Source organism: Heptranchias perlo, chromosome 22, assembly GCF_035084215.1.
Source record: "Heptranchias perlo isolate sHepPer1 chromosome 22, sHepPer1.hap1, whole genome shotgun sequence".
Classification (NCBI taxonomy): domain Eukaryota; kingdom Metazoa; phylum Chordata; class Chondrichthyes; order Hexanchiformes; family Hexanchidae; genus Heptranchias; species Heptranchias perlo.
Window position 1 is genome coordinate 44833291 of NC_090346.1, and position 19148 is coordinate 44852438.

General features: G+C 44.4%; 1 protein-coding gene across 2 annotated transcripts in view; it reads left to right on the forward strand.

Annotated features, from left to right (window-relative positions):
- Positions 1-19148, forward strand: part of caskin1 (CASK interacting protein 1) — a 442509-nt gene that overhangs the window by 322888 nt on the left and 100473 nt on the right. For both annotated transcript variants that reach the window (XM_068003445.1, XM_068003444.1), the window contains exons 5-6: positions 10973-11068; positions 12333-12463. In XM_068003445.1, coding sequence (XP_067859546.1) covers positions 10973-11068; positions 12333-12463 — 227 coding nt within the window. The remainder of the gene's footprint in view (positions 1-10972; positions 11069-12332; positions 12464-19148) is intronic.

Here is a 19148-nt window from a genome sequence, read left to right on the forward strand (position 1 = left end):
CAAAGTCAAGTTTCCAATACACCATGTAAAGTGGTAAATTATCCCCTGTTGCCCCTTAATTTAAGATAATTGGCAAAACAATCAGAGGGGAGATGAGGAGAATTTTTTTTTAATGCAGCGAGTTGTTAAGATGTTGGAATGCACTGCCTGAAATGGGGATGGAAGCGGATTCAATAGTGACTTCCTAAAGGAAAGATTTGCAGGTCGATTGGGGAAAGAGCAGGGGGAGTGGGACTAATTGGACAGCTCTTTCAAAGATGGGCGATATGGCCTCCTTCAGTGCTGTAAGATTCTATGATTCTATAATCCCCTGCTGTCTGCGGCCATTAGGTTCACCCATTGGAGACTCAGGAAAAACATGGGTCTTTCTGCAGCAGAAAGGAGACATTTAAGAGACAATTATACTGTTTGACATGTTAACATAGGACCCCATCCACTGCTCCGAATGGAAATACGGATATATTTGATTTGTAAACAGTAAATTGGTGAATGGGTTTGATCTGCTATGTACAACCTTCATCTATTCCACACAACTGCCACCAAATTGTGTCCAGAATTATTAAAGGAATGGGTCAAATTAAGGCTTGCATTGGCTTGCTCTTGTGTAGTCATGAGTAAAATACAGCCCTACATCTGTTTGACAAAAGATAATTCGTTATAAGTGAGTTCTTTTTTAATTGTCATGTACTGGCTCCGTTTACTTTCTTGGTGTTTCCAAGAAAAAAATAGAGAAACATGGGCCTAGAAATTCGATAGCGCTGTGCCCGTTTTTCAGGCACTAAACAGGCACCTAAGCCTCCAATACGGGGTGGGGGAGGGTGCAGGAAGCATCTGCTCATTATGAGCTGGAAGTGCGCCGCCCGCCATATTGGTAAAGGCAAAAAAAAAAGGCGTCCGGGGCCAGCGCCTGAATCAGGCGTTAGCCCTTTGCATATGCAATAAGGGGGCCTAATGCCTGTTTGAGGCCCACCCCGTGTAAAATTGGGTTGCCCTGAGCGCAGCCAACTGGAAAACATGCGGCCTAACTGCTGGTCCAATATCAGGTGTGCCTCGGGCTTACCCACTCAGGCGCAAGGATCGTTACTGGAATTTCTAGGCCGTGGTGTTTCATTTCCCAGCTGTGGCTCCCAGTTTTCCCCTTCTGCAGCACTACTCCTTTCACTATTGCACCTCACAATGGCAAGCGCACAGCCCTGGAGGCTTACAACCTGCTCTACAATTGCAGCTGTTCTTCAAAATAATATTAACATGTTTAGGCTGCGCCCTGCCAAAAAATCAATGCTGTGGATTTGCAGCCATCTAATCAACCATGTATGAATAAACTGCCTTGTGAATAGTCCACCTGTGTACCGGAAGTGGTAGTCTGTGCCTTTCAGCCATAGTTCTTTTTTTAATTCGTTCATGGGATGTGGGCGTCACTGTTGAAGGTTGTGCATAGCAGATCAGATCCATTCTCCAATTTACTGCCTGTTTACAAATCAAATATATCAGTATTTCCATTCGGAGCAGTGGATGGAGTCCTATGTTAACATGTAAAACAGTCTAACTGTCTCTTAAATGTCTCCTTTCTGCTGCAGAAAGACCCATGTCTTTCCTGAGTCTCCAACTGGGTGAACCTAATGGCCGCAGACAACAGGGGATTATAGAATGTGGGCAAGGCCAGCATTTATTGCCCATCCCTAATTGCCCTTGAGAAGGTGGTGGTGAGCCGCCTTCTTGAACCGCTGCAGTCCGTGTGGTGAAGGTTCTCCCACAGCGCTGTTAGGTAGGGAGTTCCAGGATTTTGACATTCTTTGATATTCTTTCAACAATGGCAACCAAGAGGAAAGGAAAACCTTTGATACTAAACGGGAACTGGTTTACCCTTTTGGAATCTCAAAGTGTCCTACTTGATCTCATTTGCAAAGAGCTATTGCTTTACCAAGAGGCTGAGTCACAGAGTGGAGATGACAATCTCCATCACGAAAGTTCTGTCCAACAGGAAGGAAATGCCAGGCAAGGTCAAACAGAGAGCTAAATGAAGAGCTTTTGCTTCCAGTTCAATGTTTTTCAAAATATCACAAAATGTCAATGATTTAGCTGTGGATGCTCGTGGTGTGATGACCCACATAACTGGCAGGTCACGGAAGTGGTTCACACAAGATACGTACATCTGAACTAACAAGGCCCACTGCCTCTTCTTTTTCTTTGCCCTCAGACATTTCTGACTCTGTGCAATGGACAATGTTTATTTATTTGTGCAGATTCTACGGTAACTAAGGAACTGCTTGAAGTGATACATGTACATAGCACTTTCACAGGTGAGGTCATCTTTGACCAACTTGGAAGAAGAAAATATTCAGAGTATAGGTTTATCTTGGACTCAGCTTATCTCATCTCACTGTGGATGGTTCACTACGCAGGTACGGATAAAAAAGTAGTATGACACCATTGGTAAACCAGAAGCCTTTCTGGCTGACCTTACAGGTCACTTACATGGGCTGACTGTCAAGTTGTGTGGCTGTAACTAAGCAGACTTGCTGATTGAGTACAAGCCTTTGAGCTGAAATTTCAATTCTGGGAGCGGTAGCTCCACGATCCCGAGCACTGTCACTTCGAAACCCGCAATGGGTTCGGAGCTCAGCTGCTGCACGATGACGAGGAATTCTGGACATTGCTGGGAGGATCCCGAGCAGGAAGAAATCTGATGTCGCTTTGCTGGTTTCTGTGCTAACTGGTATGATTGTGAAGGATTTGTTTCTCTGTTCGACAAGGATGTGAGTAATGGCCCCTGGGGATCTCCAGATGGAGCTGATTGAATCGCAGTGCAATTCCTCTCTGAAGAGCAGAGGCTGAAGTGGCTGTCGTTCATGCTGCCGGTCTAGAGCGCCAATCCTGTGTGGCTGCATTTCTGTCCTTGCTTTGACTTAACCTACTTGTATGAAAGCTTGTTTTCTTCATGAAAGCGAAGGATATAGAAGCAATGGAGAAAGTGATAGAGGGCTTTAAAATTCGGAAAGGGTTTAATAGGGTAGGCGTAGAGAAGGTGGGGGTGATTTTAACCCCCAAGAACGGGTGGGTTGGGGGCAGATGGGAGTTGACAATAGTTTTTTAGGTCGCGACTGCAACCCGGTTTTATTTCTGGGTTCAACTTGGGAACGTAAAAGTCCAGGCTTCCCACTGGGAATGCAAAGTCTGAAAATTTTGCAGTTGCGACCCAAAAAAAAACTATTTTCAACTCCCACCCGCCCCCAACCCACCCGTTCTTGGGGGTTAAAATCACCCCCTGATGTTTCCACTTGTGGGAATTCCAAAACTAGGGGCCTTTAATGTGATAGTCTCTAATAAATCCAATAGGGAATTCAGGAGAAACTTCAGGAGTAATTTTAACCCCCAGGATGGGCAAATAGAGGGGGGGGGGGGGTTGGGGGTTAAAAATAAAAAATACAGAAAACCCAATCCCAACCCACCTCCGCTTCCGGTTTTAATGGAGGCGGGTTGGGAGGCGGGCGACTAACCTGCTCTCTGGAGGTGGGTCCCAAATTTAAATATTTGAACGAGGCAGCGTCCCTCACATTTTAGCTGTGTTTTAGATTTAACGGCTGCCGGCCGGGTTTCCCAGGCCCCCTGGAAACCCGGCAGCTGAAGGGAGACGCGAGTGGCTGAATGGAACAGTTAAGTGCCTTTCCAGCACTGCTTGTGGACCAGGAGGGACAGGAGAGCTTCCCCCTGGCCCCCAAGCAAACCTAAATTACAATCTTAATCTCGCAACAGGAAAGAGGTTAAGGTGCAATCATTATGAATAAAGATGATCAACATTTGCCGAGAAACAGGATTGTTTTCTGAAAATATTCTTGATCTGACCACCCCCTGCCCCCGCCTGATCAGATTCCCCCCCTTAATTGGACCCCCCCCGCCTGATCAGATCCCCCCCTTAATTGGACCCCCCCCCGCCTGATCAGATCCCCCCTTAATTGTCCCCCCCCGATCAGATCCCCCCTTAATTGTCCCCCCCCGCCTGATCAGATCCCCCCTTAATTGTCCCCCCCCCCCGCCTGATCAGATCCCCCCTTAATTGGACCCCCCCCCCGCCTGATCAGATCCCCCCTTAATTGGACCCCCCCCAGCCTGATCAGATCCCCCCTTAATTGGACGCCGCCCCCCCACCATGTCCAACCCGCGATCTCTGACTCCCCCCCCCGACCCGTGATCTCTCCCTCCCTCCCATTCCGATCCCCGGCTGCGGCCTTGAAACGGATTCAAAAAATTGAAATCAGGTCCAGATTCGGCAGGACTGTCGAGAATCCGCATTTCCGGGTTTCGGGCCGCTAAACCTCTCCCCCCACCCCCGCTCCCTCCCCACCTCCTCGTAAATATCGGGGCCTTCTTTACCCAGAGAGTGGTGAGAACGTGGAACTCGCTACCACGAGGAGTAGTTGAGGTGAATAGCATAGATGTATTTAAGGGGAAGCTAGATAAACACACGAGGGAGAAAGGAATAGAAGGATATGTTGATAGGGTTAGATGAATCCATCATGCCTGATTGACGGTCACCTCAAATCCGTCCCAAAAATTGCAGGCAGATATTGGTTCATTTGTACTAGCAAAGGGAATTCAAGTATCTGATTCTGTTCAAAAACTTATCTATGAAATATTAAAGCAAGCTCTTCACTCTCTATTGTTGCACAGTAACTCAATTTGATGAGCACTGAATTTTATTTACATTTATCTTCTTTTTCATTTGGATCCTGCCTCTTGGGTGTTCTGACCTAGTCAGTATCATCTCTCTACCCAAAATACATTTGACATCCTTTGCCCAACTGCAGTGCTGCACACGTTCTGTACGTTCCAACTCTCTAAAGTATTTTGCTGCTACTTAAGTACGTTGCTATTCACTGTATTTCCTATATCCTGTGGCCAAAAATAAACCTCCGGGGTGTTCGGAGAGAACCAGTTTTATGTTTTCCAACTTCTTTCCTTTTCTCCCCTCCTCCCTTGGGCAGCCCCGACTACTATGGTTTCAAGATGCCCTCCAGTACTTCACCCAAGTGCCATTCTTAGTATTGGCAATGAGTGTTGGCAGAACTGTTGTCCGCGAGGGATGTCACAGCTGTACCTGATCCTGTCCTCATCCAACCCTCCGCACATGTACACACACGTAGGCAGGCCCACACAGGGGTCGGTGGGTAAGAGGCAGAAAACCAGACTGATTTTTCCCTCCTTAGCTCAGATGCCAAAGCCAGTTATAACACTCCGACCACTACCCAGATGAGGTCAGCTAACTTAGCACAGGCTGGGGATTGATCTGGCATTTTCTTCATTCTATGACAACTTGCATTTATATAGCGCCTTTAATGTAGTAAAACGTCCCAAGGCGCTTCACGTAATCAGATAAAAATTGATATTGAGTCACAGGAGGACACGTTAGGGCAGGTAACCAAACGCCTGGTCAAAGAAGTAGGTTTTAAGCAGCGCCTTAAAGGAAGAGAGAGAGGTGGAGAGGCAAAGAGGCTTGGGAGGGAATTCCAGAGCTTAGGGCCTATACAGTTGAAGGCACGGCCGCCAATGGTGGAGCGAAGGAAGTGGGGGATGCACAAGAGGCCAGAGTTGGAAGATCGCAGAGTTCTTGGAGGGATGTCGGGCTGGAGGAGGTTACAGAGCTAGAGAGTACGTTTACCCATTGAGCCAAGCACTCTCTTAACCTTTCACCTGTCTCACTTACTTTTCCTGACGGCAACTCTACAGTCCTTAACTCAAAACCACACAACTGGTAAACAGTATATTTTATAAAGACAATAATCTGGCCTACCAGACCAAGGAAGTAATACAATCTGTACATTCTGACCATGTTCTACAAGAGGAGTTTGTGGCGTTATTGAGAGCACTCGCTTCAGTTACTGGCCTCACATCTCGGGGTGAATTTCTGTGGCGCTTCTTGGCCAAAACTTTGTCGAAGAGCCTTGGAAGTAGATATTCGCGTGCGCCATCTTTCCGGGGTTTCTGCTGGAGTTACGGTGGGAGAGCGGGAGAACCTCTGTAGAAATTCCTCCGTGCTGTTCTCAGCCTCTTATCCTCCTGGTTCTGTTAACTCTGAACATTGCAGCTTTGAGACTGTGGACACAATGGGGGGGGGGTAATTTTGACTTTTGCCGACTGTGCAAAAACGGGCGATATTGATTCAGCCGCCTCTCCCGGTTTACATTTCCGTTCATTAAATTGGGAGAGATGTATAACCGGCAGGTGAATCGAGAGCTCCCGTTTTACACTATCACCCACCTGACTCACCTGACGAAGGAGGAAGGCTCCGAAAGCTTGTGATTTCAAATAAAGCTGTTGGACTATAACCTGGTGTTGTAAGACTCCTTACCCAAAGTCAAAATTACTCCCAATTACTTTTATTCTTCACGACGATTTACCCTGATGGAATTTTAAAATGAATGGCCCCATTCAGCCTTCCTATAACCCAAGTGTTTTCTGAATAAGCTGCAATGTTCTGACCTCTTTGTACTTTGGTGCTGAAACACTGCTGTAACCCCTGAAGGATTAGAGTGGAATGTAGGTTTCTAATAAAATCCCTTCACTGTACAATTGCGCCCACAGATCTCCTTGCTGCACAGATCTAGCAAGACGTTACTTCATAAATCTCTCCACCATATAATCCTCTTTTAAGCACATGGATCTTCCCGAGCAACTCAATAGTTATTTTGAGGATTGCTCTGATTTTACAGACATAGGAAGTTAGGAACAGGAGTAGGCCATTCAGCCCCTCGAGCCTGTTCCACCATTCAATTAGATCATGTATCTTAACTCCATTTACCCTCCCTAACCCTTAATAACCTTGCCTAACAAAAATCTATCAATCTCAGTTTTGAAATTTTCAATTGACCCCCAGCATCAACAGCTTTTTGGGGGAGAGAGTTCCAGATTTCCACTACCCTTTCTGTCAAGAAGTGATTCCTGACATCACCCCTGAACAGTCTAGCTCTAATAATTTATCTCTATCTACCTTATCACTACTTTAATCATCTTAAACACCTCAAATAGATCACCCCTTAATCTTCTATACTCAAGGGAATACAAGGCTAGTCTATGCAACCTGGCCTCATAATTTAATCCTTTCAGTCGCAGTATCATGTACCATGTGTTATGTACCAATCAGCGCACCATTTGTAGTTATGAGGCAGTAATCCATAAAGGGGCCAAGATGGCATACGGACTTATGAATCTCCGAATCTGAGAAGCAAACCTGGACACAATGAGTCTCTACTCCGATGCATCCTGCCACAGTGCTACATTCCAAAAAAAAACACGATCCATTCAATCTTTTCCTTTTACAACTTGAATTATCTGAGTGTTCTCTACACATAGAATCATAGAGTCTCACAGCACAGAAGGAGGCCATTCAGCCCATTGTGCCTGTGCCGGCTCTTTGAAAAAGCTATCCAATTAGTCCCAGCCTGCAAATTTTTCCTTTTCAAGTATATATCCACTTCCCTTTTGAAAGTTACTATTGAATCTGCTTCCACCACCTTTTCAGGCAGTGCATTCCAGATCATAATAACTCACTGCGCAAAAAAAAATTCTCCTCATCTCCCCCCCTGGCATTTTTTCCAATTATCTTAAATGGTTTTAAGATAATTGAAAAATTTTCCCAGCCAGTCGCGATGATGCAGACAACCCCCAGCTTGGCACCAAGTTCTCGTCATGAGTTATTATCTGTGGAATGTTGTTTCATTTTTTTTCTTAATGACTATAATTTTATTAAAGTTCCTGTTGGGTTGCATCTGGTCGATGTGCATTTCAATCACGGGAATGTTACACGTGTGTGAAATGTTATTATTTGCACCATGCAAAGTGAAGACCGAAGTCTAAATGGAAATCTGGGTTACGGCTATATGGAACGCAATCTGTTCAAACCTAAATATAGACCTATGCCACTGAGGAGGATAAACTATGTTGTTTGTGACACCACACACACATGGCAATGTTGTGTTCAAGATAAATGACAGGTGAAATATCAAGAAAATATTTGTAGGAACTGGCAGTGCGTGACGTTGTCTGGAAGGAATAGATGTGAATTTACCATCTTACTGATCTCAAACAGGATGTTGTGTTGCACGGGATCAGAAGTAACACCTTTAACCCTTTGAGGATTGTGATCCAAGTGTAATGAGGGCTGCCTGGCACCAAACAGTCTGGCTTATGTAGCTATGAGCAGCTGTTCTGTCTTGAAGTGTCAGGAAGCTACCGGTAATGTTGTGTGTTTAATGACATCAGCAAGTAATGCTTTCAGTCCTGATGAATAAACGTATCTGTCAGAGTCGGAACTATTTACTTCTTCAGGTCCGCATGGCACAAATCTAGCACTCGGCTCACTTTAAGAACATAAGAAATAGGTACAGGTGTAGGCCGTATGGCACCTCGAGCCTGCTCCACAATTCAATAAGATCATGGCTGATCTTCTACCTCAACTCCACTTTCCCGCCCTATCGCCATATCCCTTGAAAGAAACAATGAATGAAAACATTCCTTTGTAAATTCCAGGTTAGGTTTCTCTCGATCGCATCATATAGAAGGTAAGTCGATTAACAGATAAGGAACACTTGGTCTGTGTGATCTCTGCGATTGGTTTCGATCGCCTGAGGGGGGGTGTGGGAGAGGAATTTTCCAGTGTTTTTTTTTCCCTTATTGGCCCTGGGTTTTTCCCTGATTTTTGCCTCTCCCAGAAGATTACATGGCTCCAGGGGGAAGGGGGAGCAAGTGTCTAGTCAGGATGCTCTAGGAATCATGAGTGTGGGGCAGGCTTGATGGACCAGCTGGTCTTTTCCTGCCTGTTGTTTTCGTATGTTCGTATATCCTGACCGTTTGCTACACTCACCAATGGGTCAACAACACTGGGTCCTTTATTATCAGGCAAGGCCTAAAAATACACCCTGAGCATACTGATATGATTTATGCTTCCTCCCAAACTTTCAAATTGTGTACACAGCAAAGGGGAAATTTCTATAAGCAGACTGAGACTCCTCTGAACTGAAGCCGGCAGTGTTGTGTGTGCTATTAATAGCACAGGACTAACGAGCATTTGAAATGATGGTATAACATAGAGGAGAATGCCAACAATCAGCACGACTTTTGGAGGAAACAGTTTGTCGTAGACTTCCAGATGCAATGTTCGTACATGTGTGAGGCAATAGTGCGGCCTATCACGTGGAGTCCATGTGCCAATTCCAAAAACTGAACAAAGGCTGAACCATTTGTGTTTCAGACCAAAGGGTCTCTGAATGAAGAACTGTCAATAAATCAAGTTCAAAGACACATTGGTACACCCAGTGAATAGAATCACTTAGCAAGGACCTGTTCACACTTTGTCCGGGTTTTACACATCTATTAATGTTTTGACTAAGTATAATGAGAATAGCCTCTAGGACAAAGTTATCACATCCACATCTCCAGATCATCCTTGCAGATATCTGGGTTTCAGTCTTCATCTAGTAGCTTGGTAAGGAAAGACAGATTGCCTCTCACTTAAAATGTGGATAAGTCAGGACAGCTTGGTATATTGGCCACTCCCATGACTCAGACAAAGGGCAGATACACCTACCCACAGCCAACTTCAATTCACATTTACTCTGTCTGTCTAAAGTCATATAAAAAGAATATAATACAGCAATTTTCTCCATTTGTTGCAGGATAAAATATGTTTTTGTGACTGTGGATGTGCTGTCTGGTTCACTGTGTCCCCCCTTGATTCTTAAATACAATGTTCATCCATCTCAGTTCTGCTGACGTTGCATGGTACAAATTATATGTACTTCATATGTTACCAATCAACCTTAGTACTCAAAAGTCAACAAAAGTGTTGTATTTATTTATTTTACTGTATTATTTTACTTCTCGTTGCTAATTTTCTCCCTTTCTCACCTGAAGGTGTCAACCACTTGCTCGTCTATGTTACACAGACACCTTCCAGTACCATACCCAATTATGGTCACTATTTGTGAATTTTAGCATTGAGTGCCATCAGCCTATTTAACTGTTGAGGCTCTTACAGCTGAGTTCAATCCTGTCCTCAGTGACATCCACAAGCGTCTTGCCCAACTTGATACAGGGTTCTGAGGTTCATCGTAGTACCCAAGTGCTACCTGTCAGACATCAGCTAACTCGGCACAGACTAGGGATCAAACCTGGTCTATATGCCTCACCTAATGACTGGATGGACCCACTGACCTATTGATTTGCTAATTGACATTCTAATGATCATACCAAGGAATGACCTCGGTCTTACTGTGATCCAATAACAATATAATATCTGACAAGCTTATTTTTGTCTTGTGTCGTCTGGGACTAAATGCTCCAAAGAGTTTCCCGCAATTGTGGACTAGAGTTGCCAACTCTGGTTGGACTTATTCCTGGAGGTTTCATCACATGTCCTATCGCCTACAACCACCCCGCCCCCATGTTCACACCATTGGTCACCCGACATGTCCAACATCACAGCCTTCCCACGTCCAACCTTCCCACACCAATTGGAAAACCAGCAGACCCATCACAAGTCGATTGGATGACTCCTGTCAGTCAAAAGGCCCTTACTTCCCCATCTCCAATATTTTTAGAACCAATAAACAAAAGTGCTCGAAGAAAATGGAACAAACACACCATTTTCTTTAATGCTCCTATGATTTTTCTCCTGGATTTGCTCACAGCAGTGTCCTAGAGATTAATCTTTAATTCCTGGAGACTCCAGGACAATCCTGGCAGGTTGGCAACCCTAGTGTGGACGCTTCTGTTTCTTCACCAAAGAGTGATTTGACAAGCTATTCACGTTTGAAGAGATGAGGGGTGAGTTCCCTTGGATCTTCTCCCTCTCCATCATCGGAGCTTCGACAGAAGTTCTGCTGATAACCTGTTTACGCATGTTAATGGGGTTTCCAGTGATAGTGTGCAATGGCAAAGTACCGGGCTAAATCGCATGTCTTTTCTTCTCTTGTGCTAGTCCGAGATGCTTTTGCAGCATCAGTCAAACCCGTGTATAGTGGACATCGCTGGAAAGACGCCCTTGGACCTGGCCTGTGAATTTGGCAGAGTTGGGGTAAGTTCAGAGCAGTAAGTTGGCAATTATGGTTATGATAGTACTTTATTTCTCGTTGGAATTAACCATTGCACTTTAGTAAGAGGTGTTAAGGTTTTCGGTTAAGTCTGAATACGTGCATGTCAGGGTGTCGCCCGTTTTAAGACCTGCTCTGCCAGAACGTCACTGTCTTCCTCTGAGAAATTGGTCTTGTCCTGTTCTGGGGGCACAGAGGGGGATGGGGAGGAGTCCACTGTTTCCTGCCGCTCTCTTCCAAATTCCTCGAGACCGTTTCCAGTTCGGTGATGTGGAATTCTCACATGTTCTATTCCGACCCTGCTCACAAAGTCCTCTGAAAATACCATACTTAAGAAAGTTCACTATTTTGTCCAATCACGGTAAGAAATGCAACAAATTTTTATAATATGTCCACTTTTCTACAACTCAAACCCTTCATTTTTGGGATTCAAGCAGATTTCAGATGTTCCTGTTGATACATTTGTATTGCTTCAGTAGCATCCAACACCTGTGACTGTCCTGTCTCTGAATTATGTAAGCTGTGAGCCTGGGAACAGGCTCTACACTAGGTTACAAAAGGTGATGATGTCCGTAGATACCAGCGATATGCTTAGAAATTATGCAATCGTATTCCAGAGCAGCCAGCAATTCATTGCCTTCATGCAGGAAATCTACAGAAGTGTCTAGAGACCAGAGAGTCTTAACTCTATTGATAAGCTCATTTAATGATGCAGTAATGTAAGAGATATGCAAGAGCTCCATCTGCACAGCGAGCCTTGTTACCATGACAATTGCAAAAGAGCATTCCTGGCTTACAGTACAAGCCACAGAACTGAGCATCAACCCTAATGATATATAAAATGCTAGGAGATCAGCCCCAAGGATGATCCTTACCTTACCCAGTTCTCATATTCTCTGCTGTGTCATTCCCCAATTCTCATCGCTCTGCCATTGACGGCCGTGCCTTCAGCGTCCTCGGCCCATAGCTGTGGAATTCCCCTCCCTGAACCTCTCCGCTTCTCTCTCCTCCTTCATGATGCTCCTTACAACCTACCTCTTTGACCAAGCTTTTGGTCACCTGTCCTAATATCTCTTTATGTGGCTCGGTGTCAAATTTTGTTTGATAATCGTTCCTGTGAAGGGCCTTGGGACGTCTTACAACGTTAAAGGCGCTATATAAATGCAAGTTGTTGTTGTTCTATTCTTGTTCAGTATGTTGCCTCTTTCAATTTCAGTGCTCACTGAATATCTTGGGTATTTCATTTAGGTGGTGCAGTTACTCCTTAGCAGTAACATGTGTGCTGCCCTGCTTGAAGCAAAGCCTGGGGACATCACTGATCCCAATGGTACCAGCCCTCTGCACCTGGCTGCCAAGAATGGACATATCGACATTATAAGGTTAGCAGACTCAGCTCCTTACACCTCCTTACCTATTTTGTTTTTTTTCCAAAACATTTTTTGAAATGATTGTAAAAATCCAATACCTGCTGCTTTTGTTTTTACCGTGATTGTTAAGGCTGCTAAATTGTCTCTGGATTGGTGTAGGTGGCTCACCTTATATCCAATGGGATAGTAGGACAACTGGATGGTGCAACTCAAAAATAAAGATGAATGGAAGAGTAATTGTTGATGCTACGGTGACACAATCAAGAGTCTTTTGTTAAATTACTCAATAGCTCGTTATCTTGCACGGCTTTTTTATATTTCACTCAGACTTTGCTTGTTACTTAGGATCTCAGTGTATCTGCTGTAGCAGAAGGTGATAAAGAGATGAAGGCTCTTTTTGTTGAACGGTGGCCAGTAGTGGTGTGTTAGGGGATTCTTTTCTTGTCCTGTACACTTTCCATAAGCAAAATGGAAGAGGCTATTTCAAGCAATAGCATCAGATGTGTGGGTGATAACAACCATTATGGCCAGCTGGTCAGTACAGATGATATTAAAAGGATTCAAGTGGATCTGAGCAATTTTCTTGGAAGGTGCGGGAGGAATGTAATGGAGAATGGATTTTAATGCAGATGAATAGACAGTGTGCAGTGGAACAGGAATCCCGAAATATGTATAATTAATGGGCAGGTATACTTGGAAGTGGGAAAACAAAAGTGAGTTGGGAGTGCATATTGAACATACCCTGAAGGTATTTAATCAGTGTGAGCCTGTTATCACCAAGACAAATTATGCTCTGAGATGCACTTCAAGGGCAATTAATTATAAGTTGAAGCAAGTTATTTTTACTCTGGCTAGCTCATTAATTGGGGCACATTTTACATAGAATTTACAGCACAGAAACAGACCATTCAGCTCCACTGGTCTGTGCTGGTGTTTATGCTCCACACGAGCTGCCTCCCACTATACTTCATCTCACCCTATCAGCATATCCTTCTAATCCTTTCTCCTTCATGTACTTATCTAGCTTCCCCTTAAATGCACCTACGCTATTCACCTCGACTACTCCATGTGGTACAATGCACATAACTTTGGATACATTACATTCAAAAGGACATTAATGCACTGGGGAGAGGTTGAGAGTAGAGCAACTAGGGTGATTAAAGAGTTTAAAACACTTATCTATTTGTATAGATTTTTTTCACTGAGGAAAATCGAGATATGATGCAGATCTTTAAAATACCGAATGGCTGGGATAATGCCAATTATCCCATTTAGTGGGGTATTGAACTATGAATGCAGGACTAAGGGGACAGGAGTACAGAATCAGCAAGCTTGAAGCAAGGCTAGAGTTAAACTTTCCTTTGCCTTGAACTGACATTTTCACGGTTAACATATTGATCCCGAACTTTGTACACAATAGTAAATCGATTTTAAGAAAAGTAACCTGAAAATGCAACACAATGCATTTAATACAAAAATGTCGACCTGTTTGTTTTATGTTTAATTAGAATTTAGTTGGTGGCTGTTCAAGTGATAGGACAGGGCTCATTTAATTCTAAAATCAGAGTGATTAACTGATTTAACTTTATCTGCACAAATTGTAGGGCTTTCTTCCTGGCTGAATGAACAGTTTATCCATTATAAATGTCTGATAGTTTGTGCAATGAGCAAAAGCTAACAAGTACAAATGGAGTTTTCTACTGACTAGATCATGGGAATCCGGTTGAGCTTTCAGCTGCAGATTTAGATATACATAAGAATATAAGAAATAGGAGCAGGCCATACGGCCCCTCGAGCCTGCTCCGCCATTCAATCAGATCATGGCTGATCTTTGACCTCAACTCCACTTTCCCGCCCGATCCCTATATCCCTTGATTCCCCTAGTTTGACTGTGGTATTTGTATTACTTTTCTGGAAACCTGCCTACAAAATAATTCAGTGCTCATAAACATTATTCCAATCATTTCTTTTTTTAGCAGACAAAAGGCTCACTTTGATTAGTCACAATCTAATTGAATGACAGAACAGGCTTGAGGGGCTGAATGGCCTACTCCTGTGCCTATGTTTGAATAACCTGTTTCAATTTACATCACACCAATAGAAAAAGTGGTATGGGGGAACAAAACTATTGAATTTGCTTTGCAAACAATCAGGATTTTGTTTTCCAAAACCTAAAAGACTATTTTATTGCTTCCAAAGTGATTTTTATGAAAGGTAATTAACCCATTAAGAGTTTCTCATTGTATTTATTTAATATTGTCTTTTGTATTTTACCAAATGATATATGCTTCATGTATCTATTTAAATACTGTACATTAGCGGCTGTATGTGTGCTCTGTGTGCAATATCTCCATTTGAGATGGTTATGATAGTGTAGCATTAGACCACATTTAATGCAGCAAGCATATTATTGCAAACAAGAGTAATTGTTAATCCTGTGGGTCATGCAACTCTGCAAAAGCAGATTGTAGACCAAAATCACTGAGGGAGCGAGGACTGGACAGTCGGTGCTGTAGCAGTATAGATCTTTGTCCAACTGATGCTTCTGCCTTGTGAAGTTCCACAGTCGATGTACAGCATCGCTGAATTTGCCCTTTTATAAAAAGTATTGCTTCTGGCAATTGGGGGGATTAAGTCTGCTTCGAAATTGTTAAGAAATAAATCAGTTCTATAAAAACCCAAAATTGTAACAGCATTAAATGTTACAAATAAAATAAAGTTCAGTAACACAATTGACCTGAAGAGGAACTTGCTCTGAACAGGTTCACTCTGTATCTAGTAGCTACAGGTCTGGGTGTGTGGGAATAGTGGGAATTGAAATGAGACTTTTTAAAAATTCATTCATGGGATGTGGGCGTCGCTGGCAAGGCCAGCATTTATTGCCCATCGCTAATTGCCCTCGAGAAGGTGGTAGTGAGCCGCCTTCTTGAACCGCTGCAGTCCATGAGGTGAAGGTTCTCCCACAGTGCTGTTAGGTAGGGAGTTCCAGGATTTTGACCCAGCGACGATGAAGGAATGGCAATATATTTCCAAGTTGGGATGGTGTGTGACTTGGAGGGGAACGTGCAGGTGGTGTTGTTCCCATGTGCCTGCTGCCCTTGTCCTTCTAGGTGGTAGAGGTAGCGGGTTTGGGAGGTGCTGTCGAAGAAGCCTTGGCGAGTTGCTGCAGTGCATCCTGTGGATGGTACACACTGCAGCCACAGTGCGCCGGTGGTGAAGGGAGTGAATGTTTAGGGTAGTGGATGGGGTGCCAATCAAGCAGGCTGCTTTGTCCTGGATGGTGTCGAGCTTCTTGAGTGTTGTTGAAGCTGCAGTCATCCAGGCAAGTGGAGAGTATTCCATCACACTCCTGACTTGTGCCTTGTAGATGGTGGAAAGGCTTTGGGGAGTCAGGAGATGAGTCACTCGCCGCAGAATACCCAGCCTCTGACCTGCTCTTGTAGCCACAGTATTTATGTGGCTGGTCCAGTTAAGTTTCTGGTCAATGGTGACCCCCAGGATGTTGATGATAGGGGATTCAGTAATGGTAATGCCGTTGAATATCAAGGGGAGGTGGTTAGACTCTCTCTTGTTGGAGATGGTCATTGCCTGGCACTTGTCTGGCGCGAATGTTACTTGCCACTTATCAGCCCAAGCCTGGATGTTGTCCAGGTTTTGCTGCATGCAGGCATGGACTGCTTCATTATCTGAAGGGTTGCGAATGGAACTGAACACTGTGCAATCATCAGCGAACATCCCCATTTCTGACCTTATGATGGAGGGAAGGTCATTGATGAAGCAGCTGAAGATGGTTGGGCCTAGGACACAGCCCTGAGGAACTCCTGCAGCAATGTCCTGGGGCTGAGGTGATTGGCCTCCAACAACCACTACCATCTTCCTTTGTGCTAGGTATGACTCCAGCCACTGGAGAGTTTTCCCCCTGATTCCCATTGACTTCAATTTTACTAGGGCTCCTTGGTGTCACACTTGGTCAAATGCTGCCTTGATGTCAAGTGCAGTTACTCTCACCTCACCTCTGGAATTCAGCTCTTTTGTCCATGTTTGGACCAAGGCTTTAATGAGGTCTGGAGCCGAGCGGTCCTGGCGGAACCCAAACTGAGCATCGGTGAGCAGGTTATTGGTGAGTAAGTGCCGCTTGATAGCACTGTCGACGACACCTTCCATCACTTTGCTGATGATTGAGAGTAGACTGATGGGGTGGTAATTGGCCAGATTGGATTTGTCCTGATTTTTGTGGACAGGACATACCTGGGCAATTTTCCACATTGTCGGGTAGATGCCAGTGTTGTAGCTGTACTGGAACAGCTTGGCTAGAGGCGCAGCTAGTTCTGGAGCACAAGTCTTCAGCACTACAGCCGGGATGTTGTCGGGGCCCATAGCCTTTGTTGTATCCAGTGCACTCAGCCGTTTCTTGATATCACGTGGAGTGAATCGAATTGGCTGAAGACTGGCTTCTGTGATGGTGGGGATATTGGGAGGAAGCCGAGATGGATCATCTACTTGGCACTTCTGGCTGAATACTGCACATTTAGGTCCTTAAAAGGGCCAGTACCAAGTCTGTGGACATTTTTGGGTGTCAGCCTTCACTCAGTTGGTAGCACTCTCGTCGCTGAGTCAGAAGACTATGGGTTCAAGCCCCACTCCAGAGGCTTGAGCACGTAATCAAGGTTGGTGCTTTGGTGCAGTACTGAGCGAGTGCTGCATTGTCGGAGGTGCCATCTTTTAGATAAGACATCAAACCGAGGCTCTGTCCGCTCTCTTAGGTGGATGTGAAAGATCCCACACCACTATTTCAGAGCTTAGGGCCTAGACGGCTGAAGGCGCGGCCACCAATGGTGGGGCGAAGGAAGTGAGGGATGCACAAGAGGCCAGAGTTGGAGGAACGCAGAGTGCACTTGCTTTCCCTAGTTCCATTTCCAAGCGAAGAATGCTGCTTCATGGAACTCTGTCAAATTAAACGGGATGCCCAAGTTACTTGCTTCCCTCCCTAAACCTCTCCGCCTCTCCCTCCCCCGTTATGAGGTTCCTTAAAACCTACCTCTTTGACCAAGCTTTAAGGCACCCGTCCTAATATCTCCTTTAGCTTGGTGTCAGTTTATATCTGACAATGCTCCTGTGAAGCCTTGGGACGTTTTACTACACTAGAAGCGCTACATAAATGCAAGCTGTTCTTGTTGTTGTCGTATTGGTTTTGAGAGAGTTTCAAATTGATTTTTTTTTATATTGAATGCTGACATGGAATGAGATGCGAGTTGGCACTGAGCGAACTTCTAATGTTGTTGAACTGGAGGAGGAATTGGCTCTTTAATTGAGACAGGATTTGGCTTGGAAAACTTGGTAGAGTAAAGATTGAATCCAACCAAAACCAGAATACCTAAACTGTTCACTGATCCCATCAAAAACCAACCGTATATCATTGAAAAATCCTAACATGCACGAACTTATAATTGACCCAGTGTAAGAAAGAAAGAGACTTGCATTTGTAAAGCGCCTTCCATGACCTCAGGACATCCCAAAGCGCCTTACTGCCAATGAAGTACTTTTTTGAAGTGTAGTCACTGTTGTAATGTAGGAAACGCAGCAGCCAATTTATGCACAGCAAGATCTCACAAACAATGAGATAATAACCACATATTCTGCTTTAGTGATGTTGTTTGAGGGTTAAATATTGGCCAGGACACTAGGGAGAACTCCTCTGCTCTGCTTCGAAATAGTGCTATGCAATCTTTTACAATCACCTGAGAGGACAGATGGAGCCTCAGTTTAATATCTCATGTGAAAGATAGCACCTCCAACAGTGCAGCACTCCCTCAGAACTGTACTGGGTGTGTCAGCCTAGATTTTGTGCTCAGGTTTCTAGAGTGGGATTTGAACCCACAACTTTCAGACTCTGAGGTAAGAGTGCTACCAACTGAGCCATGGCTGACAGTAGTTTGTGTAGCTATTGATGCTGTTATTTGTATTGTAGTCAGTCTTGATTGACTGACGGACAGACGTGTAACCCCTCCAATTTCTGAGAAGCAACAGCTGTTGGAAGCCTCCCTTTTCATTACTCCCTCAATGGGATTACTGTCCAGGTTTTCTGCCATTTACAATCCTGCTGTTGTCAGTCAGCCGCTAATCACCAAATCCCATTGCTGTTTTCCTTTCTCCTCAAGTCAAAGGGAAATTGCTTTTTAGTGAAGGACGTCACACTCGTAGAGCTGAATGGTGTAATAGTGTTGGTCCAATCATTCGAGTGTGTCAAGCTGAAGATACTGCCATACAATTGCAACCATGACCTGTTGCAATGTTGACAGGGCAATTGAACTCTGCGTGATCTGTGACCGAGGGACTGTTATCTGTTATCTGTCCTCCCCGTCATCTGCACAACTATATGGTCGGAACCTTGCATGCACCTTGCCTTCTGATGTTACAATTTGCCGCCATGAAGTAAAGAAGAATCTTTGAACTGGAAATCTGGAGTTAACTGCCTCCTGATTCAGTACAGCAAAATACTTGGATCTGGAACAGTTTGGAGTTAGGGGGGAGGGTGACGATGACTGGGAGAATAAATCCTCATGGAAAGAAAAATGATGTGATTTGCAGAAATATAAGACACTTTCTAGACTTCGGTGATAATTAAATATGGAAACGTAAGAGGCTGGGGACTAGGGGGCCTTGAGGTGAGACAATCAGCAAAAGTGTGTCAGGAAAT